We start from the raw sequence: 23,076 nt of genomic DNA, 5'->3' as shown, positions 1-23,076 counted from the left end.
CCCAGCCCCACATCACAAAAGGGGCCAGGACTGAGCCCATACAGGAGGCTCGGGCTGACCCCAGCCCCACATCACAAAAGGGGCCAGGACTGAGCCCATACAGGAGGCTCGGGCTGACCCCAGCCCCACATCACAAAAGGGGCCAGGACTGAGCCCATACAGGAGGCTCGGGCTGACCCCAGCCCCACATCACAAAAGGGGCCAGGACTGAGCCCATACAGGCGGCTCGGGCTGACCCCAGCCCCACATCACAAAAGGGGCCAGGACTGAGCCCACACAGGGAGGCTCAGGCTGACCCCAGCCCCACACAGGGGTTAGGACTGAGCCCATACAGGAGGCTCGGGCCGACCCCAGCCCCACACAGCCCCGTGCCCCCCCGTTCTCCCCCTTTCCCCCCCCGGAACGCCGCTCTCCCGGAACGCCGCCCGCCCTGCCCGTGCCGCCGCCGGCCGGCCCGGAGGAGCGCGGCGCAGGCGCCCTCCCCTCGCCCGGCGCCATTGCGGCTGCTGGCGGCGAGGCCCGGCCCGGCCCGGCCATGGCCACCGACTCGTGGGCCCTGGCCGTGGACGAGCAGGAGGCGGCGGCGGAGTCGGTGAGCGGCTGCCGGGCCCCGGGGCGGGTGCGGAGCGGAGCGGGGCCGGGGCCCGGAGCGGGGCCGGGGCCCGGAGCGGTGCGGAGCGGTGCGGAGCCGGGGCCCGGCTGCGCTGGGGGCGGCCGCCGCCTCCTCGCAGCAAGCAGGCAGCGCTGCAGGGACCCGATTCTCCCCTTTTTTCCCTCGTTTTTTGGGTCGTTCGGTGCCTCGGGGGTCGTGGGGCCGGGTCCTCAGGACGGGGGGGAGGGGGGGGGAATATCTCTCTCTATTTTTTCCTTCTTTCTCTTCATCCCCCCCCCACCATCCTTTCCCCTCACGGTGCATCCAGGCGCAGGTGCATCCTCACCTCAGGGTCCTGCTGCCTCTCATGCCCCACAAACGCCTCTTTTACCCCCATTTCTGTGCCCTGTCTTCACACCGTCCCGGCAGCGGCACAGACCCTGCGTTGGGGACGCTCAGCCCCCGTCCCCATCCTCGCCCCTGTCCCCGTCCTCTCGCCCTGTCCCCATCCTTGCCCCTGTCCCCATCCTTGCCCCTGTCCCCATCCTTGCCCCTGTCCCCATCGGGGACCTGACCCCGCTGTTTTTCCTCGCTCGCAGCTCAGCAGTTTGCACCTGAAGGAGGACAAAGCCAAGCCGGATTCCAACGGTGAGTTACCCTCGCTGTGGTGGTCTCACCACGTTCCTGTTTGGAGCGGGAGCAGAACCCCTCGGGGACAGAGGGGAAGACCCCGAAGATGGTGGAGTCCGAGCCGAGCAACACCCGGCCGGTCAAGAAGCTGCAGGAAAAAAAACAAAAAACAAAACAAAACAGAAAGCTAAGATTGCTTAGCCAGTCGCAATGACTTAACTATCCACCTCTTGAGCTTGCCCTGCTGGGCTAACTCTTTCTGCCTGTGTCTTGATGGCAAAATTTCGTGGTGTGTTTGGCTTGGACCGGGCACCGGCGTTGATTTGGCCGCGCAGAGCAAGCTCTGCTCGGTTTTCCTGCTGTGCAGCCGCAGGGCTGTTTGCTGAGCCGCTCCATGGCTTTTCCACAGAATTCCAAACCTAAATCCCCTAAATCCCACTCCCCTCTCTTTGAATTCAGGCGCTGTCGTCAAGAAGGACGACAACGTTGAGAAGACAGAGGATGAGGAGAAAGGTGGGTGCTCGTCGGGTGAATGCCGTGGCGAGGCGTGTGGAAAGACAGATTTGTTTCCTGTGTACCTAAAGTAAGTCCACCTTACGCCCCAGGGTGGACGATCTTGTCTCCTGCCCCAAGGACCTCGTTGTAAATTTTAAAGCCGTTGGGTCCTGTAATAACCTGGGGGACTCCTGGATTAGAGTGAAGAGAGGTGAGGGGACAGCAGTGTCCTCAGAGGCAGGGCTGGGTGCAGGAGCTGTTGGATAACCCAGAGCTGGAATTTCAGAAGCAACCAAGACATTGCATTTCTGAAATGGCTGTTAAGAGGTGGGTGACGGCCCTAAATCCCTCAGAAGGTGCCTTACGAGAAGCTCACTTTAGAAGACAGACTCGTGAGGAAAACCCCAAAGTGCAGCAACTTCGCCTTCTGTTTTGATCTCATGTATCCTCAGCCCTTAGAGTGTTCCAACCCGGGAATCTTGAAATGCTGTTTGTCCTCAAACCTTCCTTAAAAGGAAAAAAGAAAAAAAACCTAAAAGGTGTCTGTCCACAGGTGACAGTGGGGCTTTTGGCCCTGTCCCTTCTTGCAGTTGGGTGCTGAGCTGTAGGATCTGAGACCTGCAGCTTAACAAGCAGAGCTCCGTGTCTGTGAAGGTTTCCCCTTGGCCTTAAAACTGAGCTTGCTTTTCTTTGCCTTCCTGAATATCGTGGGGGGCGCCTTGACAGACGTTTAATTCGGGAAGCCCGGGCTCTGTCACAGTTCTGCTCTCTAACAGGGAGTTTGGGTATTTCTGGGGTTGGGTGCAGCGCGTCCTTTCCGACCGGCCGTGCAGCATTTCGGCGGGAGCGGCGGCTGGAACAGGCCGTGACTGTTTTCCCACCTCCTTTTTTTTTTTTGACAGAGGACAGAGCTACCCAGTCCTTGCTCAACAAGCTGATCCGCAGCAACCTGGTGGACACCACCAACCAGGTGGAGGTGCTGCAGAGGGACCCCACCTCGCCGCTCTACTCCGTCAAGTCTTTCGAGGAGCTGCGCCTGTAAGTGCCGTCAGCCCGGGGCTGCGAGGCCGGTCGTGGTGCCAGGAGCTCCCCTGCATCAAGCTGAAGAGCAGAAGGGTTAAACAGGCTCCCCTGTGGCTGTTTTGCAGCTCGTTATTTGGCCCCCACGGTTGGGGGAAGCGTTGTTGAGCTCAGCAGGGGCAGCGCTGGCTTGTTTTGAGGAGCCTGTGAGAACAGAGGCGAGTCTGGAGCTGATCAGATGGTTGTGGTCTCCCCTCGTGCCCTGTTAGATTTCCTGGCTGCCTCAGACCACTGAAAAGTGCATAGGCTTCTGGTTTAAGTTGCTGCAAATTTGTTGTTAAGAAACGAGCATATCACGTGTTGTATTATTTAAACGCAAGGAGAATTGTTTCGTCTTGGTGCCTTGGGAAGGCCTTCATCCGAAACGAGCTCCTTGTAGGCCCTGCTTTGTGTACAGCTAGCGTTTCCTCCTATAACCAGCTCTAGCCACGCCGTTCTGGATTTTGATGTGTGATTTTGGTGGAGCTTGCGCGCGGTCGGTGCGAGGGGCCGGGCAAAGGGAGGGCTGTCCCTCCACGGCCACCACCACCACCAAGCCCCCCTCGGTGGGACAGGCGGCGTTGGTTCTCTGCGGGTTCTGCAGCCGGCGCGGGGGCGCTCAGAGACTGCCTGCCAGCGACGGGGCTGTTCTTTGGGCGTGCAGGAAAACCCGAAATTTGTTGTGCCGCCAGAGGTGACGAGCACAACCATCTCCTGTTCCCGTTCGTGGGTTATTTGGGAAGATCCAGCAGTGAACAGCACGAGGGGAGGGTGCTTGTCTTTCCTCTGCCGGTGGTCTGGGTTTCCAGCGATGTCAGGGACGTTCGTGGCTGAATGTCTCCCAAAAAACTGAGAGCCCGCGGTGCCCTTTAGACTAATTCCCATCTTTCAGAAGGCAAACAATCCGAGGGAGTTAATGACAGGGGCCAGCAGACTAATTGAGTCCTCGCCTTACGAGTCGGTGTATCCTTGGCAACTGCGGTGGAGCCGGGCTCTGCGTCCTTGCTGCTGAGCAGCGCAAGGTTGCGTTTCAAAGGGCTTTTGTTCGAGCCAGCCCCTGAAAGTAATACGGGCTTTTTAAAAAGCTGGTTGTGCTGAACGGGGAGTGCTTAACAGGAGGAAACGGTGGGCAGGAAAAGTGGAACCTGCCTGGAGTGGAGAGCGCTCCGCTTCTCGACACCGCCGACAGCACCCCAGTGAGGGCCTGGAGGTCGGCGGTAAGAGTCTGCTGACACCATAACCTGAATGTTAGGTTGTTCTCGAATCTCCTTGGCTACACGAGCACCAGCTGGGACTGGAAAGCTCCCTTGCAGAAAGAGCAGTGTGAGTGTTTGAGGACTGGCGGTGTCGCTGCACCCCTGGGTCGTAGCGACAGAGGCTACTTTGTCTAATACTCAGGTCTTCAAGGCGTAACCGTTTTGGTGCTGAGATCTGAAGAGGAGGGATTGCCCTAAAGGACGGGATTAATGGTCTCTACCCTGTGCTTGTCTGAAAAGCTGCTTTAGAACCTGCGAGAAGCCCAGCAGAAGCCTCTGGAGCTGCGAAACAGAGTTCCCCATGCAGTGTGAAAGGCAGGCGTGCAGCTTGGCTTAGTAAATGGAGGTGGTTTTGGTTTTTTTTGAAGCTTCTGTTCCAAGCAGCGCTGTGCTCTCCCTTGCTGCCGCAGCTTCCCGGTGCCTGTCGCAGTCACTCACCAGTGGGATCGCAACGGGCCCGCAGAGCCTGGCAGCTCTGGGTCCAGTTGGAAGGGTTTTTCTCACCTTTTTTTGTCCACAAATGAAAACCAAGTGGATTTTAATAGGCTGCAGCAGAATAGCAGCGCGGTGCTGCTCCTGTATCTAAGCGGAAAACGTGATTTTTTTTTTGGCACTTCTGTTCAGCTGGAGAAGTACCTAGATTTCCACGGGTAACAAGGTGTGAACAGGGAAGTTGTTTCTGATACTCCCACAGCTTCACAGCGGTTAAGAGGGTAACTTTCTCAAAAATGAACAAAAATAAAGAGATAGTATGGCTGGAATAAGGGTTAGAGGCCCCTGGCTAGCTGTGGTATTGCGCTGACCTCGGTGAGATGAACACCGAGGGACCCTTGTTTGGTTCTACCAAAATCCTGCCTGCTGGGATGCTTACCTCGAAGGGGTTTGAAGGCAATCCTTAAAAGAAAACTTCTTCTGTTTTCAGGAAACCGCAGCTCCTGCAAGGAGTTTATGCCATGGGCTTCAACAGACCATCAAAGATACAAGAGAACGCCCTGCCCATGATGCTTGCCGAACCGTACGTACACGCGCTTGCCGCTCCCTGTCAGTAGAGGAAGGAGTTGAAAGGCCCGAGTGCCACTGCTGAACTGGGGATGGGAGGGTGGTGAAGGGCTCCCCGGCCCCAGTATTTCTGATGTGACAGCTGCCTTGGGTTTTTCCTTTGCCTAGGGCTGGTACTGGTAAAACCAGGGAGAAATAAAGCTGCTAGAGAGCACGGCTCCAGCAATCCGGGCTGGGTGGGGGTAGTTGAGGTGCTGCGTCGTCTGCTGGGCAGGCTTTCCTCTCTGCACCCCTGAGCTGCAAGGTGGGAAGTACTGAAACACCGGGGGGAGATGTGCATAATGTGCCTAGTGCCAGAGAACAGCAGTGTTCCTCCAAAATCTCCATAACTGGGAGGTCACTTGGGCTGAAAGAGGGTTGGTAGAGGGCAGAAACCAACTTCTGCCCCACGGCAGGCACCCACACAGCGCGGCGATGCGTCTAAAAGCTGTTGAAGTGGTTAAGCCTCCACTCGCTGCGTCTTCTTTGTCATCTGGCATTGCTGGGCGGCTCGGTTGGTTGGGCTCACGCTGGTGTTTAACTCTGCCCTGTGTTGCTGCAGCCCGCAGAACCTGATCGCGCAGTCTCAGTCTGGTACTGGCAAGACGGCTGCCTTCGTCCTCGCCATGCTCAGCCGCGTCGAACCCGGGAACAAGTACCCACAGGTAACTTTTCTGGTTCTGTGGGGCTTGGGGTGGCGCAGGGCCACCTCGTGAGGAGGCTGGGCTTCTCTTGGGACCTCTGAGAGCAAATTCTTGGCTTGCTGAACCTGTCCCTACAGTGCTGTTTCTGTAAACAGCTCAGCAGGGGCTGGCAGCGTGGGGAGCCTTTAGATGTGGATTTAGCTAGCAGCTTGCTCCTGACACTCCCTCCCTTTTTTTGCTCAGGACGCCGTTGTCCTGTGAGGAGTTATCATTCTGGGAGGAAGTAAATCAGAGAAATGCTGCAGGCTGAGAGGGGTTGAGGAAGTGTAATTTGGGATGGAAGAGAAGACAGCTGTGACAGTAGGGCAGGCATTGCCTGGAAGGGAACAACTTAGACCCAGTATCCTTAGAAGATAGCTGAGCACTTTTACCAAGGCCAGGATCCTTTCCTTAAAAAATGCTGTTCTTACAGGTGGTAGATTCCTTGTTATTACTATCCACGCTTGTCCCCGAGCAGACAGTCTGTATTCTCAGGTCTTAAAAAGCAGAACGGAACACAGCAAGCCAGTCGCCAGGTGACTGTAGTACATAAACTCCTTGCCATAGTTTCGGAATGCAGAACTGGATAGGTTTTCACCAACAGGTCAGCTCCTCGCATGTTTGCCCTCTGTAGAATTCCAAATAGGGTTTTTAAAAGCAGGTGTCGTAGTGTTGCCCAGGGCATTGGTCGTCTAACGCTCGTTATTCCTCTGTCCCTCCAGTGTTTGTGCCTTTCCCCAACATACGAGCTGGCACTTCAAACGGGAAAAGTGATCGAACAGATGGGGAAGTTCTACCCGGAGCTGAAGCTCGCGTATGCTGTGCGAGGCAATAAATGTGAGTAAGGTGAAACACCACCAACAGGCTGCACGTGAAAAAGTGGGGGTGCAATACAGCCCTGGAACGTAACGCTTTTAAAACATGCAAATCAGTCTGCTGGGCTTCCTATTAGAGGTGGGCACTGCCGAGTCCTGTTCTCGCCAGTATCAGATCTGTACTGAATACAAATTTAAAGTAATGGGAATTCACCTAGAGGGTGGCACTGGGGCAGTGATGAATGTTTTTGGCTTTACCACGATTTCTTCCTTGACACAATCTCAGCTAAATACGAGGAGTTGTACTGAGCTGTTACGGATGGCTTGTGCAGTCTGGAGATGCAGTCTAACAGCTGAATTAAAAGAATTGTGCTGACTGTTAAATCTTTCAAACTGGAATGAAGCCGTGGGTCCTGTATGCTTCACACACTCACTTTCTCACCTGTGAAGGGACACGTGGCACTAGCACAGCTGACCTTTCAGCTACGTGTGCCGTAGAGCAGTCAAATGGCAAAATAGGCTGGTTCAGAGAGGGAGAGGGGGCAGAGCGTTTCGCTGTCTGCAGGGCCACCTTGTGAACGATTCCCTTTGTGTCTTGGCAGTGGAGAGAGGTCAGAAGATCTCTGAGCAGATTGTGATCGGCACGCCTGGCACTGTGCTGGACTGGTGCTCCAAGCTGAAATTCATAGACCCCAAGAAAATCAAGGTGTTCGTCTTAGACGAGGCTGATGTGATGATAGCAACCCAGGGCCATCAGGATCAGAGCATTCGCATTCAGAGGTAAGGACTCGGTGAACGTTGCCTCGGGTAGGGAGGCAGCTATTTCTTCCTCTGAATGATAGCTGTTTGGTAACACAGGGACAGTGGGGCTACGTTCTTGACTGGTGTCTTTCCTGAGAAAGCAACAAGATTAAAACGATATATTTAGCTGTAATCCTAATGGCTGGTAGAGGCAGAATGTCAGGGGACGACAAGCAGTTTAATTTTCTCGGAGAATAAAACGTCTGTCCCTGAAGTAAGGCTTACTCATTTTTAAGAATGTGAGTCTGGATGCCTCCGTTCCACGTGGGAACGATCAGGTGCTGGTGAGAAAAGCACGAGCCTTTGCAGCCGTGGAAATGGCTCTGAGGATGTTCTGCCTTGCGCGGGGCATGAATCCCATCAGGGTGTCACAGGGCCACGCTCCTGTTGCGTGGGGACCCTGCCCATTTCGCTTTCTCTTGCAGGATGCTCCCCAGGGACTGCCAGATGCTTCTGTTTTCAGCCACTTTTGAGGATTCCGTGTGGAAGTTTGCTCAAAAAGTTGTTCCTGACCCAAACATTATCAAGCTGAAGCGAGAAGAGGAGACGCTGGACACTATTAAGCAGTATTACGTTCTGTGCAATAACAGAGATGAGAAGTTCCAGGCTCTCTGTAATGTCTATGGCGCTATAACCATTGCCCAGGCCATGATCTTCTGCCACGTGAGTCCTTTTGGGGAACGTTAGTCCCAAGAACCCTGTTAGTATCTGTCGGTGCTAAAAATCTGGCCTTCTTTTTTTTTTTCCAAAAGGTAACCAAGGAGACAGATTGCTCTTTTCTTTGGCTTTTCTGGCACCTTCTTTGAGTGATATCCTGATTTCACTCAAAGAAATGGCCAATCCACAATGGCCATTTTTATTCTTGAAGTCTTCTGAAGCAAAGATCAGAGTAATGCAGCCTTTTCCAAAACAATATTGGTCAGAACTACAGGAAAAAAAAAAAGTGAGGTTGGAAGGTGGATAAAAACAGGGCAGAGCGAGGGATGGGAAAGTCTTGTACTTCATCTGATACAGTTTTTCCCCCATTTCCCTCTGGTAATGGGCTGTTACACAGCTGGGATCTCTCCATGAATTATACCGGGGCTTTTTCTTTTTTATGGAAGACACTGATCTTAGAAAAACAGTGCAGATAGCACCAGCTGAGCCCCATAAAGCTTGACTCAGATAGGATAAAACCTGGATTTGGAGGCTGCTGCAGCAGTTTGCTTTTACGCTATCTTGAGACGTCAGACATAACCAGAGCTTGGAAAAACAACATCGCTGGAAACGGTTTAATTCGTCACGGTGTAGAGCCTCTGTTGGACTTCACAGGTTCATCCTGCCCAAACCCTGTCTCTTTCCAAGCTGAGTAGTTTTGTTTTCTTGACAATGGTCCTGAGACTTTAGTGCACGTATGTAATGCCAGTCTCCTCACAGAGTGAAAACTGAGGAGCAGAGCACCAAAAGACACGTACTTCTCTTAAACAGGGGCTCCTGCGGTGGCAGATGCATGTTTTCCTATGTCTGATACGAGAGCTGGGAGCCCAGATTGGGACGGGGAGGGCATTCAGGAGCCATTTCCTTGTGAAACATCAAAACCGAGGAGCCACGGAACTTCCAGTCTAGCCAAGAGAGGCTTTTTCATGTCCTACAACGTTAAAGCTTCCTCCCAAAGACGGCCCCCTCTCTCTCTGTGTTTCAGACTCGGAAGACGGCTGGCTGGCTGGCGGCAGAGCTCTCGAAGGAAGGCCACCAGGTGGCATTGCTCAGCGGGGAAATGATGGTGGAGCAGCGAGCTGCCGTCATAGAGCGCTTCCGAGAGGGCAAAGAGAAGGTGCTGGTGACCACGAACGTCTGTGCCAGAGGTAGGGCACGGCAGAGCTGCGCCGGGGGGGGCAGGAGCAATGTTTTATTATAAGATGAAATATTGCCGAGCAGCTTGCAGAAAGAATTTGTATCAAGCGTTCCAGTGTGGACAAACAAGGTTCCTTAAAGCAATTCCTGGACTTTCTGGCTGCTGCCTGTGTCTGCGCATATAAAGATGGCTGTGGGCAAACACAGGGCTCCTTGCAGGCTTCCTGCAGCTTGAGATGAAGATGTCCATCCCGTGACGTTTTATGTTTCTGTTGCCATGTCTAGCTTGTACTGCTGACCCTAAATGATTAAATTAAAAAAACATTTCCCTGTTTCCAAAACAGGGAAATCTGAAAGCTACTTAACCCCAGTAGGAATTCGTATTGCAGTTCAACGTCTTGGAACAGTTAAGACAACACGATATGTGAAAAAGCAAAGCTGCTGAAAGGAGGAGAAATTGTTAAACACTGGATAAACCTGAGCGGCTCAGACTGTTTTTCTGTTCGCCCCTTCAGTGGGATTCTCTGGTGTGGTCGCTAGATGGCTAGATGTCAAACTACCCCATAACTACCCCGGGGAGAAAAGCCATTTACACTTAGCACTTGTAGGTTCTGTGGGCCAGCCTTCGCCCCTTTTGGTGTTGCCTCAGAGCGTGAGACTGGTTTTTAAGTCTTTGTGCAGGTTGGAGGCAACTACACGGCAGCTATCTGAAAACAGCTGGAAGTTCAGCTGTTGAGTAACCTAGACATTTGATAAAAACGCATGCAGGTTGGGCCAGAGGAGGCTGTTCCTGCTATGAAATGGTTTAAATGGCATCCGATGCTTTCTTTTACCAGGGATCGATGTAGAGCAGGTCTCTGTTGTTATCAATTTTGACCTTCCTGTGGATAAAGATGGAAATCCTGATAACGAGACTTACCTGCACCGGATTGGGCGCACAGGTCGCTTTGGCAAGCGAGGACTGGCTATCAACATGGTGGACAGCAAGCACAGCATGAATATTCTCAACAGAATCCAGGAACACTTCAGTACGTACCCTCAGGCTTATTTCTCTAAAATTAGATGTTCCTGCAGAATTTTGACTTGCTGTATACTGAGCAGGTCTGGCTAATGAATGTTTGTTGAGCCTTAAAACTGAATTCAGGAGAGCACGAGCTGCATTTTTGCGTTGCAGTTGGCTCCAAAAGAAATATTTGGAAAAGAAACTGCACAACAAGCAGTATTTGTTCCCATGCAAGAGGGTATTGAGCTGTTACCACATAAATACTCCTTGTGAGAGCCACGGTTTTTGTAGGGCAGCATGCAGTAGGTGCCTCTCGAGTACCTAAATGTTACTTTCAGGATTGTGAGCTGCTGCATTGTGTGAGTAGAAATAAGTTGTCTGTTTGCTGGTTACCTGGATAGTCCTTCAAATGGGCACGTGGAGCTGGTAACGTGTGAGTATCGTGGTGGGCCTTTGAGAAAAGAAAGAGGTTTTAAAACTGCAACATAAAACTTTGAATGAATGTTTGATGGATAAATCTGCACTCAGGACGACCTGAAGAAAGCGTCTTTCCCTCCCCTGCTCGGTGGTACGGTGCGTGACTTATTTTTCATCTTTCACAGACAAAAAGATAAACAAATTGGACACTGACGACTTGGATGAAATCGAGAAGATAACTAACTGAAGTACAGCTGCTGGAACTGGTGTGTACCCTGCTGTGGAAGCTCTCCCACTACAATTGGATCAGCGTTCAGATTGGCATGCCTCTCAGCTAGTCCCGAAAAGGACTCCTAAGATATGAGTACACAAAAATTACCTCATTTTAAAAATTACAGTTGGACTACAAAATGTGCAACTATGGGGAGGAAATGTTTACAGAAGCTTTTAACATTTCTTAGTCTAGCCTTAAAATAGAAAGATCTTTTGAATTGTAAGAAATAGACTTGCCAAAAACAGGCAATATGTAATTATCAAAAACTAATCTGGGAAAAAAAAAAAAGCTTTATTGCTTTTAATTGGGGTAAAGTTCAGCCTAAATGTGATCAGTTAAAATTCAACAGCCAAATATATAACGGACATGGGTTAAGGAGAAAAAAAAAAGAAAAACCAAACCAAGGCAGCTGTTTCTTGGCTAGAAACTCAACCTGTACAAAATAGGATGTCATTCTCTGGCATTCCTCTGAGCTCTTAAGACTCATTTCTGGCTTCCTGATGGATTTGCCCAGCTCTTTGTTAAGTAAATTGTCCAAAGGATGTCTCCAGTAGGTCCGACTCTCTGACACAGGTGCCGTGTTGCTTTCGCTGGGCGGTATTTTGTTTTACTTTGTCCTTGAGTTGTTAGAATGGCCACTATACGTAAAGCGGTGCAGTGGTGGCAGTGCTGAAGTAAGTACTCTAGAAGTTCATCTGAAGCGTTTAACCTTGCCAAACTATAGGTGGGTAGATGGGGAGGGAGGGGCAGTGTGAAGGGAACTGTACTAATTGATTTTCTGAATAAATTCACCTCCGTAAAATTATAGTGTCCGCTGGAGTGGGGGTTAGTCACCTTCAGGCAGGTAGTGCCGGTTCTGAGATGCTGCTGCGAAGCTCTGGGTGAATCATGTACACAACTGCTGGACTTCGCTGACCAGTAACAGAAATATTTGTCTGGCTTAAAAAAAGAAAAATAAAATGGTAATAGCGTGTATTGACCAAAAAAAAAAAAACCTTTAGAACACCAAATTTACATTTACAGGATGTTTCAGTATCAGAGTTTTGAGTTAAATTGCTCAGCCAAATTTCAGAGGGGAAGCGCCTCCGCTTTCGTTGCGCTCGTAGTGCAGACAGGCAGGCCGTCGGTCTCTTGCCCTAAGGTGATCCTCGCCAGAGAAGGAATTCTTTGCGACTTCTGTGGTTTTTAGTTCGGTTGGGACCATTTTAGCGTGCGCAGCTGACAGCCTGCGGGTTGCTGCCCCGGCCTGGTTTCCAGAAGGAGGCTCCTGACCTAGAACTTAGTGGTGCACAGCTCTTGTTGGGGGGAAAAATGGGACGTGCGTGAGCAGCCATCGGCCTGCTACTCAGTGCAGGAATCACTTCAAAACAAATGTACAAATTGTAAATTTAACTAGGAATTTACTTTGCAATTTTGGCCATCATATTCTGTTCAAAGACAGGAACATGGATCCTTTTACCAAGTAAAAAAAGGCTCGTTTAAAATGTACCTAAAATTTTAGGAAATTGTGCACCCTTTTATCAATTTGTATAAAGGCTTTAGTGGGAAAAAAAAAAAACTTAAAATTAAACTTTTTGTATTCTGGGGTGTATCTATTTTTATTCTGTTGGAAACCTATTTAAAGTGGCAGGTGAGTGAGTGCTTGCGTGCAGAGTGGAAGACATGTTTCAATCACCTACTTTAATAGTACAGCTGAATGACCTCGCGACAGCAGTGCATCGGGTTGAATTGTCACGGAAGCTGCTGCTGGTCCTGTGTGCTGTTTCTAATGTACTTTTAATTGGAATAAAGAACACGTACCGAGCGGTGCCTCAGCTCCTTTCTTGCTTGGATGCCTTTTTCTTGCTTAAAAGCCTCGGGTAAGGAGGCCTGGTGGGTTTTCAGTGTCTGGCTTTCCTGAAGCAGCCAGACTGAACCCCAGCAGATTCAATGGGGAATTTCTGGAATTCTTCTTGTGAAAACAAGGCAGCGGCCCACCAGGAATCGTTAAATGCTGCCGTACCCCGAATGAGGTCAGGTGAACACCGTTCTTTCCCCCCAGCGCTTCTTGTGCTGCTGTACCATTTCCCACACGTGTGGAGAGGGAGGTGGGAGGGGAGGAGGGGGAGAAAGGGGGCAGCGAGGTGTTTTCCCTGCACGGCGCTTGCCTAGAGGGAGACTTGATGTGCTTATTAAAGAAAATAATTAAACTACGCTTAGGAGGTGCTGCCTAAGTTTGTTAGAGGCCCAAGCTGTCTCATTCAGCTCCGGGTGAGATGGAGACACGCGGGAGGAACATCCTCCAGCTGCAGAGCTGCTCCGGGGGGCCACGCTGCTCCCACTCTGGTGCTGTTGGCGGAGCTGGGCGGCGCTTGCTGGTTTTTGGGGCTGCAGCAGCAGGGGGATGGCGCAGGGCCGCGATCTGGTGTGCAGCAGAGGCTGGAGGTGCAAACCGGTGGGGTGGGGGCAGCAGGCAGCAGCAGCCGCAACGTGAGCGTCTGACCTTGGCGCCCTCTGAGGTGTTTAGGTGCAGGTGCCGGGCATTTCTTGTTTAAGGTGATGCTAAGCTTCCAGAAAAAAATCACTTTCAGTTCCAGAGAAATCACTTTCCGTTCAAACTTTAGCCAAAAAGGTTTTTATTAATTTTACTCTCACGCAATATGAAAACATTCTGAAACCAGAAGCAACACAATATACATAAAAGCAGGTGCCAGTCCCTGCATGCTAACGCTGGTTTATGTTCTTCCTGCGGCCATCACCAGCGGTACCACAAAACCCATATTTTTACGGCTGGGTTAAATATGATAACATAGTGGCTGCTCACCTCTCCTGCAAAAGGGGCCTTTTCCTGACAGCCAGGCTGGTGATTGCACTGATGGAAATATCCTGATGTAAAAAAACCTTGGTTTTACCTCACCCTATTCAAACCGTGTGGCTAGCTGTCCATTTTTTTTAATTACTGCCTTTAACCATTACAATTTCCAACAGAAACTCGTATTTATTTCAGCACACGTACGTTGTATTTACCCCCAAACCTGCCAAGTTACCCTATCAGCCTCCTTTAACGAACCCCCCTCTGCGAGAGCCACAGCAATTTGGTACAAATCCGGGCTGCTGGGTGAGCCAAGTCCTCGGTCAACTCCAAGTACTACATTTAACGAGAAAAAACTCCCGGAGCAGCACTTGCTAGACCTGAAGACCAACTCATTTCAGCGTAAATGGAGCATTTTGCATCATCCCGTCCTGACAACCCACCTACTCTCAGCTATGGGTCACAGGAGTTGAATCAGAGAAGAAAAACTAAGGAGGAGACCCTGCTGCCCAGCAACACAACCAAAAAGCAGCTGTTTGTTCCTAAAAGGGTGATGGAGCCACGCTTAAAAGCCGCACAGACGTTTTCCATCAGTAGCTGAGCCCTCACAGGAATGTTTTAATACTTGGCAATCATCTGCCAGCTCCAACGCGTCCTTGCTGCTATTTTCAGGTGGTTTTCGGGTTTGACCTCAGCTGCAGCCTCTCTTGAGATGTCTGAGGCTGACGACAGCCTCCTGAAGCTACCGAAGAGGACCACAGGGTGAAACAGTTCTGCTTCTGTCTTCCCAAACACGTGATGCCCTCTGGGAAGTGGCACCTTCCTGAAACAAGCAAAAAGGACACGGAAGAGGCCTCCTGCTCCGAGAAGGGAACAAACTCCAGAGACGAAAAATCAGCAATTTCAAAAACCAGAAAAGGCCAAACGTTGGCGGCACTCGGGAAGGAACTTGTAATCACACGCATGGGAAAAAGGTCTGTTAGTACGCCGCAGGTACGGACACGTGAGGTGGGACTCCAACACGCGCCTGTTATGTACGCGAGTCAGCTTCGAGGGAAATTTTTGGAAGCCAGCAAGCTCCAAGCGACGCTGCGGTGGCTGAGAAGCGAGGCATCCCGCCCCGCTGAGCGCCTACGGGTCCGCCTCGCGCTGCTCGGCCCGGCGGATGCACAGCACGGACCTGGGGGGGATCCCGCACTCCTGCAGGGAGCGGGTGAGGTCGGGGAAGCTCCGTCGGGGCACCTCCACGGTTTCGACGCTGCAGTGCTCGTATTTGGCCGCCGTTTTCTGTTCCGCCACGCTCAGGACCGTCTGGAGGCTGTCTGTGGGCTTGAAGCGATGTTCAAATCTTTGACCGGAGGGGGACCGAACAGCGAGCAGCAGCTGTGGCTCTTCTTGCAGCGGTTCTTCCAAACTTAGGGTTGACAACGAAGGGCTCTCCCGCCTCGTTTTCCCTCCCAGCTTCTCGGGGGGACGCTGAGCACACGAGCTCTCTCCACCAGGGACGTGGGTTTCTGACGGCCCGCTGGCAGATCCTCGCTCCCCGGAAGGGGCTGGGGTTTCCTCAGCACCCCCCTGCCCCCAGCTCACCTCGTGCTGGTCGCTCGGCTCTGCCGCCGCGCCCTTCCGGCCTATGGAGGGGAGCACCCTGTACTTGTTGAGCGAGGAGGAGCTCCTCAGGGGCACTTGCTGCAGGAGCTCCGGGATCTCCTCCGGGGACACGTGGCCAGGTGGGAACGCCGGGTTTGTGGATGAGGCTCTCGGGCTGCTCCCGAACTCGTGGGGAGCTGCTGGGGACGATGGCACCCTGCAGGGGTAGGCGTTCACGCTCCCGGAGTAACCGAAGGCCGACCTCGTGCGTCCCTTGGCAGATTTGGGCCGGGTCACGTGCATGGCGGCGGCGTTTGTCTGAAAGAAAGGGGCTGCGGTGCTCGGAGGGACGTAGCAGTGACCTGGTGCTGAGTTCAGAAGAGCTGCTGTGGCCATTGCTTCCCAGGACACCTGCAGAGAGGGCAGCAGAAGGAAAAGTTACCGGAACCAACCTGAAAGCTTCTACAGAGTTTAACCTCCCTGCAGCTTTTACGCCGGGTGTCATCCAACAACAGCAAGAATCCGGCGCATTGTCTGAGTCCTACGGTGTGATAACGACAGTATGTATCAGCAGTACGTGTGTGCAGGTGCTGCTTGGTCACAAATTGCTTCAAGTTGACCGAGAGCATCGGAAAGCTGCGCCCTTCCCCTCGCAAAGGAAGTTTGTGACAAAAAGAACAGAGCCATTTGCTGTCAAAGCTAGAAGCTACGTGCAAATGGGAGATGGATAAGCTAAGCATGCACCTGGCCTTTTTGCTGCTCCTGTGACTAAGAATTAAGTTCCCACTGTGGACTTTCTGGTTGCGACCGACTGCTTTGTGCATTTTAAAAAAAATCCCTGACGATCTGATGACAAGCAGAAGGGAGGGAACAAGCACGGCGGGAAGGCTGCAGCCGCGGCTGGTTTGTTTGGCCGCTCAGCGCCCTTCCCAGCCAGGGCTCCTGCAGAGCAGCACGGACGCGCACCCAGGCAACTGACCGCAGCCGCCTCGCACCCGCGACGGGGCTGTTTGGTTTCCTAAGCGCTGCCACAGAAGCCCCGAGGCAGTGCAGAGGAACGCCTGAAGGCTCCGCAGAGCTTCCCGCACATCCCCCGTTGTACCGGCAGCCCGAAGAATAAACCTCCCGCCCCAACCAGCCTGCCCGAAGCCACCCCGGCGGGGTTCTCCTGAGGGAGGCTCTTTAACCCCTCCGGCGCTGCACGTGTCGGAGGCTCACCCCGGTGGCAGCACGGCACGCGTCACCCTTGGGTGCTGCTGCGAGAGGCTGGGAAGGGGAGCCGCAGTGCCCATGGGGGGGGGGGGGGGGGGGGGCGAAGCACTGCGGTCCCACAGCACGGGGAGCGAGCAGCGGGCCCTGCGGGGGGGCAAGCCCCAGCCCCACGAGCGTAGCCCGGCCCCAAAAGGCCCCCAAAGGCCCCCAAGAAGCCCCCAGAAGGGCCCCAAGAGGCCCCAAAGGGCCCTAAAAGCGCCCCAAAAGGCCCCAAAGCCCCCCAGGAGGGCCCAAAAGGGCCCCAAAAAGCCCCCAAGGCCCCCGGCCCGCCCGCCCCTCACCTGCCGCCCGCCGCCCAGCCCGGCCGCGTTGCCAAGGCGACCGCCCCACTTCCGGCCGCGCTCCCGGCCCCGCCCCGCTACCACAGAGAGGAGCGGCTGCGCTGGGCAGAGCGCCGCAGGCCGCGGTCCTCCAGGCGCCATGTTGTGGAGACCCGGCCCGGTTCCCAAAACCGCGCTGTTTGAACCCAAAACGCGGCCCGCGGCTGAGAACGCGGCGCTGAACCCTGCCTGTTGTTGCTCGGGATCGGCTTTTAAACCCCCCCCCCCTTTCATGGGAGTAGCCTCACAGCAGTGCGATCCAACAGCCTCAACCTCAGTAAAACCAGGCAAATAAACACCAAACCCACCAGTTCCACGAGCACCCCTTAAAACAAAACAAAACAAAACAAAAGCAAGCAAACAAACAAACAAACAAAAACCAAACACACACCTTAACAGAGCTAAAGCAACACATTGGGGGCTTTTTGGCTCAGAGCCGGCAGAGCCAGGCTGCGAATGGCGGCGGGCAGGTCTCCTTCCAGGAAAGCAAGAAATGGGCAATAGATGAGGGGATAATAATGACATTGCTGTGGGGCACGTCACACGGGGCAATGCGGGACAGAAATGGGCACAAAGTGGCCAAAAGTGATAGTGCGGGTCTGGACGGGCTTCATTAACCAGGTGTCCCGGTGTCCTGGTGTCCCGGTGTCCCCGTGTCCCCGTGTCCCCATGTCCCCGTGTCCCGAGCGTTGCCAGCACATCAAGGAGCTGATCCTGCCCCTCTGCTTGGTGCTGGTGGGGCCTCCCCAGCCATGGCCACGCCGAGCCCAGCCGAGGACCACCAAGGGGATGGCGGCACTGTGGGGAGAGGCTGGGAGAGCTGGGGCTGCTCAGCAGGGCAGGAGGCTCAGGGGCTCCGCGGTGTGCACAGACACCAGGGAACCGAAGCACAGAGCCAGGCTCCTCTCTGGGGTGCCCAGGGACGGGACGAGAGGCAGCAGGCACACGGTGGCACGCGGCAGGGGCCCTGGGACCCTCAGGAAGCCCTTGTGGTGCTGTGCGGGTGATGGTGCCTGAGCAGGACTTGGACCAGATGGGCCTAAGGGTGCCTCCAGCCTCCCCCGTTCTGTGATCCTGTGAATAAAAACCATGTGACCCATTTTTTTAATGCCCAAATTTCCTTAGAAGCACGGTTAATTACCAAGGGTGGAGCTGTGCATACACATTCCGATAGTGCCTGCTTGTATGTCTGTTTGCTCTTGGCCCCATGGCTTCTCAGAAGTGATAGCCGCCTTTGTTCGTTATCTCCTCCGGTGCTCTGCCTCCCTTTGCATCATGTCTCAGGCACGGTGATTCAATGACCTGTGCTCAAAAGGCATCTCAGGTGGGGTTTTCATGGCGCTTCCAGCCTGCTTGGCTCATGATCTCATTTCACAGACCCCTTGTCCATGCATGGGAAGCCCGGGGGTCTCTTGTGCCCTCATGTCAGGACAGCAAAACCATAAATCTGCACAGTGGGCCCTGGTGCTCGCCGTCCCCTGGCCAAGCACCACCTGGAAATGGCACCATGGCTATCTGCAGCTGGAAGGAAGAGGTGACAACCTCTGCCCTGCCAGATATTCACCTTCTGGGCATAAAACGCTTGTGTCGCGTCTCCCCAGCCACCTAACCCCGTGGTGGTGATCTTCGTGCCCGTCTGGAGAGCAGGAGCATCATTTCAGAGGGAGCACCGTGGCTGTCTGGGTTTTGTGTAAGGGGGGCGGACAAGGAGCCGCTGCGCGATGCATGGACCGAGGAGGGGGTGGACCTCTCCCCTCCCCATCTATATAAAGCAAACCTGCGAAGCCTCAGCTCCGCAGGGTCTGGGCAGGGTAAGGAGGGTGGGATTTTATTGCCTTCTTAGTTCAACAGCCCCAGGGAGCTGCTCGCCGCCCGCTGCCTCGGCTCCCTTCTCCGCCAAGATGAGGAATCTGCTGCTCGCCCTGCTGCTGGCTTGCGGTGAGTTGGGGGGTGAGGTTGGGATCTCATCCTCCTGGCGTAAATATCACCCAAACCCACAGGTTTTGGGCACGCAGGTGTTGGCCGAACGTTGCAGTTTCTCCGCAATGCCTGGCGTAGGGCTGCTCACGTTGATATTTATTTTAAGAGGCGCTGGGGCCCGTTGTCACCTGCCAAACCCCAGGCTGATGCTGGCGATGTGGCGCTGATGACCAAGGGCTGCGAGTGAGACAGGGCTTGTGAAGAGACCGCTGTTACCTCCTGCGAGGCCAAATTCAGTCATTGCGAAAAGCAAACAAAATCCAGAGGTGGTTTTGGGGATTCTCAGAGTCTCATGCTGGCACCCCGAGAAGAGTTAACGTGCACGGGAGCAGCAACGTGAGACTTACTGCTCTGCTTGGTGTGCAACACGGTGCGGGTGCTGCACGGGGAACACTGTGCCGGTGTGAGCGTGTCCCTCTGTCCATCTGTCCCCTGTCCCCCTGTCCCCCTGTCCCCCTGTCCCCCTGTCCCTCCACAGGGCTGCTGCCAGCCCGTGGCAGCGTTTTGGAGCTGGAGCGCATGATCAAGGCAGTCACGGGGAAGAGCGCCCTGCTCTCCTACAGCTGGTACGGCTGCTTCTGCGGCATCGGGGGCAGAGGCACCCCGGTGGACGCCACCGACAGGTGAGTCCCTGAAAACTGTCGCTGCGGGGCAGCCCTGCAAAAGCTCCTCGCTGCCAGCTCCGAGAGGGGTTTTGGCACCGTTCTGCAGCCACTTCGTGCTGCTGCCCGGCCGTCTGCTCCTTCCCTTGCCTCCGAAGCCCGGGCAGGGCCCTGACACTGACACGGTGTCTCCCGCAGCTGCTGCCGTGCCCACGACTGCTGCTACAGGCGGCTGCGAGAGAGCAAGTGCAGCCCCCTGATAACCCCCTACCAGTTTGATGTCACCGATGGGGACATTGCCTGCGGTGAGTATCAGCGGGCGTTTTGCAGCAGGGAAGGGCATTCCCCAGCGTGGCAGTGGCCAGCAGGGTTCAGCGGGCAGGGATGATGCCCTGCAGGGTGTCGGGGCTGCCCGCAGACCCCCCCTGCCACCGCAGCATCTTCCACGGCCGACGCCAGCTTTGGGGGACGGAAAAGCCACCGCAGAACTTTGCATTTGTCCCCCGCAGGTAACGAGCAGAGCTGGTGCAAGAGAGAGACCTGCCTGTGCGACAAGGCGGTGGCGTCGTGCTTCGCTGGCACTCTGGCGTCCTACAATCCGTCCTACCGCTTCTACTTCAAGCTGAGATGCCGAGGGAGCAAGCTCCAGTGCTGAGGGGGTTGCGGGGGGAGCAGCGTGTTTGTGGGTTTTGAGCGGTTTTCCTCATTACCAGGCACTGAGCAGAGCTGGAGCCCTCCTCTCTGCAAGGCTGTGCGGGGTGAGGAGGGGCACACGCTGGGGCTGGAGGTCCCCCAGCTCCCCAGAAAACACATTGCGGTTTGTTTTCAGTCTCTTCCTCCTCTGATCTAATTTCCCAGAAAAAATAAAATAAAATAAAATAAAACAAAATAAAATAAAAATCTGAATAAAAGATACGAGAAGTGCTCTGTGGTGTGTTTCTGTCATACCACGGAGCAGCAGCAGTGGCACCCGGGCTGTGGCATTTGGTGGGAGCTTTTGCACCTCCTGACCCTGTCGCACCAGCTGCCCGATGCTCCGTGGCACCAAAAGCAGCCCCAAAAAGCTGGAGATGTGGTGCAAACTGCAAAATTCAGCTACTCCCCTCTCAGCTGGGTCTATCCCACCGCAGGGCTGCTCGAATCCCAGCGCTTTGTGTTCAGAAATGGGGACAAACACATGCCACTGAGCAAAACTCCCTGGGGTTTGCCAGTGAAATGATTTCCTTGTGGTGAGCCTGGTTCACCTGGTTCAGCCAAAAAGGCTTCTCCCAGCCTCTTCCTTCCTGCTCCCCGAGCTCACTCCCAGAGCCAAAACACAGCGCTGCATTGAAGGGCAGGCAAGGTGTGGCAGAAAGGTGCTTTTAGAGGAGCAAAGGAAGTGGGAAAATGTGGGAGACTGTTTGAGACCCTCCTCTGGTGTTTACTCGCTAAGAAAATTTGACGTTTTTGTTGACCAAGGGATTCTCCCTTTCAACGGCTGTCACCACGCCGTACTTTCCAAAGGCGAGCCGTTTTTTTGTCAGCCTTTAAGGATTGCCTTCCCCCTGCTGACCCTGTGCAAGGAAATGCTGCCGCTTCCCCAGCATCGCTGCCGGTACGGACCAGGGGGCCGTGGGGGGGTTTCTTGCATTCCTGTAAAGGGGAAGGACGGCGCCTTCTCCTTTCCTGAAAAGTCCCATCAGCAAAACTGGGGCGAGCTGACCGTCCGGCAGCAGGTCAGCAGAGGTAGGAGCAAGCCCTATATAAAGGGATCCGTGCCAACCACGCGTCCTGCGAGCGGCGGAGGCTTCCCCGAGGTAAGCGGGGATGGAGGAACGCTTCCCCCCTTTCCTGCCTTAACCAAAAGCTGCGCTGCGAGCGGGGATGGAGGCGCAGGCAGGGAAAGCAGGGCCGAGCAGCAGAGGAGAGGCTGTTTTAGACACCAGGCCGGGACCGCAGCACTCAAGGGCTCCAACTTTTCCTGCTTTCTCTTCATTTTGCTTTTTTTTTTCCCCCCTCTCTCCACCACCGAAGTCCGGGCAGCACCGGGCACAGCCTCCCTGCTCCGTCCCCAGCCAGGCACCGCCGCTGCCTCTGGGCGAGGGAGCAGAGAGGAGAGGTCGCCCGCCGCGAGAACCTTGCTGATGCGGTGGGGAAATGATGTGGGCTTGGTTTCTTCTTCCAGGCTCGTCGAAAAGATGAACTCCCTCCTTGTGCTGGCCGTGCTGTCTGCCTGGGGTAGGTGTCCTGGCTCTCAGGGTGGCCCCAGCCGTGTGCGACGCCGCGATGAGGGCCAGCCCTGCTGGGTTTTCCACCTTTCCCTTTTCCCTCCGTCACCACCTCTCTGAAACTCGTAATGACCCCCTAAAAAACGACTCTCCCACCCTGGGGACAAGTCCCCTCCTGTCGCAGGAGGTAAGGTCGCAGCAGAAGACCCCATGCACGGGTACCAGGAGGATGGCAAAGAGGCGGCGTCCTCGCCGCTGCTGCTTTAACGGGGCGGGGGGGGACAGGGGTTGTGTCAGCCCCGCTGATTTTCCCCCAGGCTCATCCCTGGCTGGTGGGAACCTCTGGGATCTGCAGAAGATGATCACGAAGGTGACCGGGAGAAACGCCTTCCTGTATTACTCCTCCTACGGCTGCTACTGTGGCTTGGGTGGCCACGGACGGCCCAAGGATGCCACGGACAGGTGAGCACCCACTTAAAATCCCTCTGCCCAAACTTCACCATCCTGCGGGCACCTTTGGCTGCAAATCTGGGGAAGAGGGGAAGCAGGGAAGAAAAAAAAAAAAACACCAAAAGCCTCAAAATCCTGCACAGGTGCTGCCAGCTGCATGACACCTGCTACGACGGCCTCCTGCGCCACCGCTGCAACGCCAAGAAGCAGCACTACCGCTACGGCTGGCACGGCGGCAGCCCCACCTGCAGTAAGTGGGGGGCATTGAAAACGGGTTTTTCCCCCCTCAAATAAAATAAAATAAGAACCGGGGCTGACCCCGGGCTCACTGACCCCCCCCCCCCCGCAGGTCAGGGCTCCTGGTGCGCCAAGCTCTCCTGCGAGTGCGACCGCAGCCTGGGGCTGTGCCTGAAGAGGAGCCTGCGGAGCTACAGCGGGCGCTACCGCCTCTACCCCCGGTACAAGTGCAGGTGACGGGGCCGGGGGACAGCACAAAGAGGAGACGCTTCGGGTTTGCCCCCTGCTCCCAACGGGGTTTTGCACCTGGAGCCGCACGCCCGGGCTGATCCGCGGTCTGACCCGCGTGCGCCACGTCGGCGTTGAGTTTAATCGGTGTGAAAATAAATCGTGGGCTTAAATCATCCCCGTCCCCGGCGAGCTGCTGCTGGGCAGGGCACAAGCGCTGTGAATTGCCGGCGTCGCCCTCCCTGAGCACGTCGAAGGCTCTGCGGACGCTCACTGGGTGCTGGGAGGGTACTCGGTGCCCTGCGCGCCGCTGGGTCCCTTACAGCACGCTCCCAGTGCTCCCAGTAACACCTCAGCGCACCTCAGCGCTGTCTAGGGCTCACCAATGCCCCCTCAGTGCCTCCCAGCCTACCCCAGTACCGCTAAGAGCCCCTCGGGAACATCACAGTGCCCCCCAGTGCTGGCTGGAGACCCCCCAGTACACTCCCAGTATCCCCAGGTGC

General features: G+C 54.7%; 4 protein-coding genes across 7 annotated transcripts; 3 read left to right on the top strand and 1 right to left on the bottom strand.

Annotated features, from left to right (window-relative positions):
- Window positions 1–439: 439 nt before the first annotated feature.
- Window positions 440–12,699, top strand: LOC106040231 (ATP-dependent RNA helicase DDX19B). Its single transcript, XM_066982282.1, has 12 exons — window positions 440–592; window positions 1,192–1,240; window positions 1,682–1,735; window positions 2,620–2,755; window positions 4,955–5,047; window positions 5,633–5,735; window positions 6,476–6,590; window positions 7,171–7,348; window positions 7,795–8,032; window positions 9,051–9,213; window positions 10,039–10,230; window positions 10,808–12,699. Exons 1-12 carry the CDS (start codon window positions 536–538, stop codon window positions 10,867–10,869), a joined length of 1,440 nt encoding a protein of 479 aa, XP_066838383.1. The 5' UTR covers window positions 440–535; the 3' UTR covers window positions 10,870–12,699.
- A 795-nt stretch (window positions 12,700–13,494) lies between these two features.
- Window positions 13,495–17,077, bottom strand: UBXN10 (UBX domain protein 10). 3 transcript variants are annotated; one of them, XM_048067401.2, is made up of 2 exons: window positions 16,831–17,077; window positions 13,495–15,688 (listed from the first exon to the last, which is right to left on the bottom strand). In XM_048067401.2, the coding sequence occupies exons 1-2, from the start codon at window positions 16,969–16,971 to the stop codon at window positions 14,819–14,821; spliced, it is 1,011 nt and encodes a 336-aa protein (XP_047923358.2). In that variant the 5' UTR covers window positions 16,972–17,077; the 3' UTR covers window positions 13,495–14,818. The 3 variants fall into 3 exon arrangements, with proteins under 3 accessions (XP_047923358.2, XP_047923359.2, XP_013043423.3); XM_048067402.2 differs by lacking the exon at window positions 16,831–17,077 and adding an exon at window positions 16,496–16,584; XM_013187969.3 differs by lacking the exon at window positions 16,831–17,077 and adding an exon at window positions 16,022–16,436.
- Window positions 17,078–18,700: 1,623 nt separating this feature from the next.
- Window positions 18,701–20,106, top strand: LOC106040244 (phospholipase A2, membrane associated-like). The gene is made up of 4 exons (XM_013187993.3): window positions 18,701–18,807; window positions 19,328–19,472; window positions 19,650–19,756; window positions 19,961–20,106. Exons 1-4 carry the CDS (start codon window positions 18,771–18,773, stop codon window positions 20,104–20,106), a joined length of 435 nt encoding a protein of 144 aa, XP_013043447.3. The 5' UTR covers window positions 18,701–18,770.
- Window positions 20,107–21,111: 1,005 nt separating this feature from the next.
- LOC106040245 (basic phospholipase A2 Cdr-13-like) lies at window positions 21,112–22,815 on the top strand. 2 transcript variants are annotated; one of them, XM_013187995.3, is made up of 5 exons: window positions 21,112–21,247; window positions 21,616–21,668; window positions 21,976–22,120; window positions 22,252–22,358; window positions 22,458–22,815. In XM_013187995.3, exons 2-5 carry the CDS (start codon window positions 21,629–21,631, stop codon window positions 22,580–22,582), a joined length of 417 nt encoding a protein of 138 aa, XP_013043449.1. In that variant the 5' UTR covers window positions 21,112–21,247; window positions 21,616–21,628; the 3' UTR covers window positions 22,583–22,815. The 2 variants fall into 2 exon arrangements, with proteins under 2 accessions (XP_013043449.1, XP_047923364.1); XM_048067407.2 differs by lacking the exon at window positions 21,112–21,247 and having other exon boundaries at window positions 21,593–21,668; window positions 22,458–22,814.
- The last annotated feature ends 261 nt before the right edge of the window (window positions 22,816–23,076 follow it).

Source organism: Anser cygnoides, chromosome 23 (genome assembly GCF_040182565.1).
Source record: "Anser cygnoides isolate HZ-2024a breed goose chromosome 23, Taihu_goose_T2T_genome, whole genome shotgun sequence".
NCBI classification, from domain to species: Eukaryota; Metazoa; Chordata; class Aves; order Anseriformes; family Anatidae; genus Anser; species Anser cygnoides.
The sequence above is the reverse complement of the archived record's forward strand: the minus strand, read 5'-3'. Positions and strand labels throughout refer to the sequence as shown.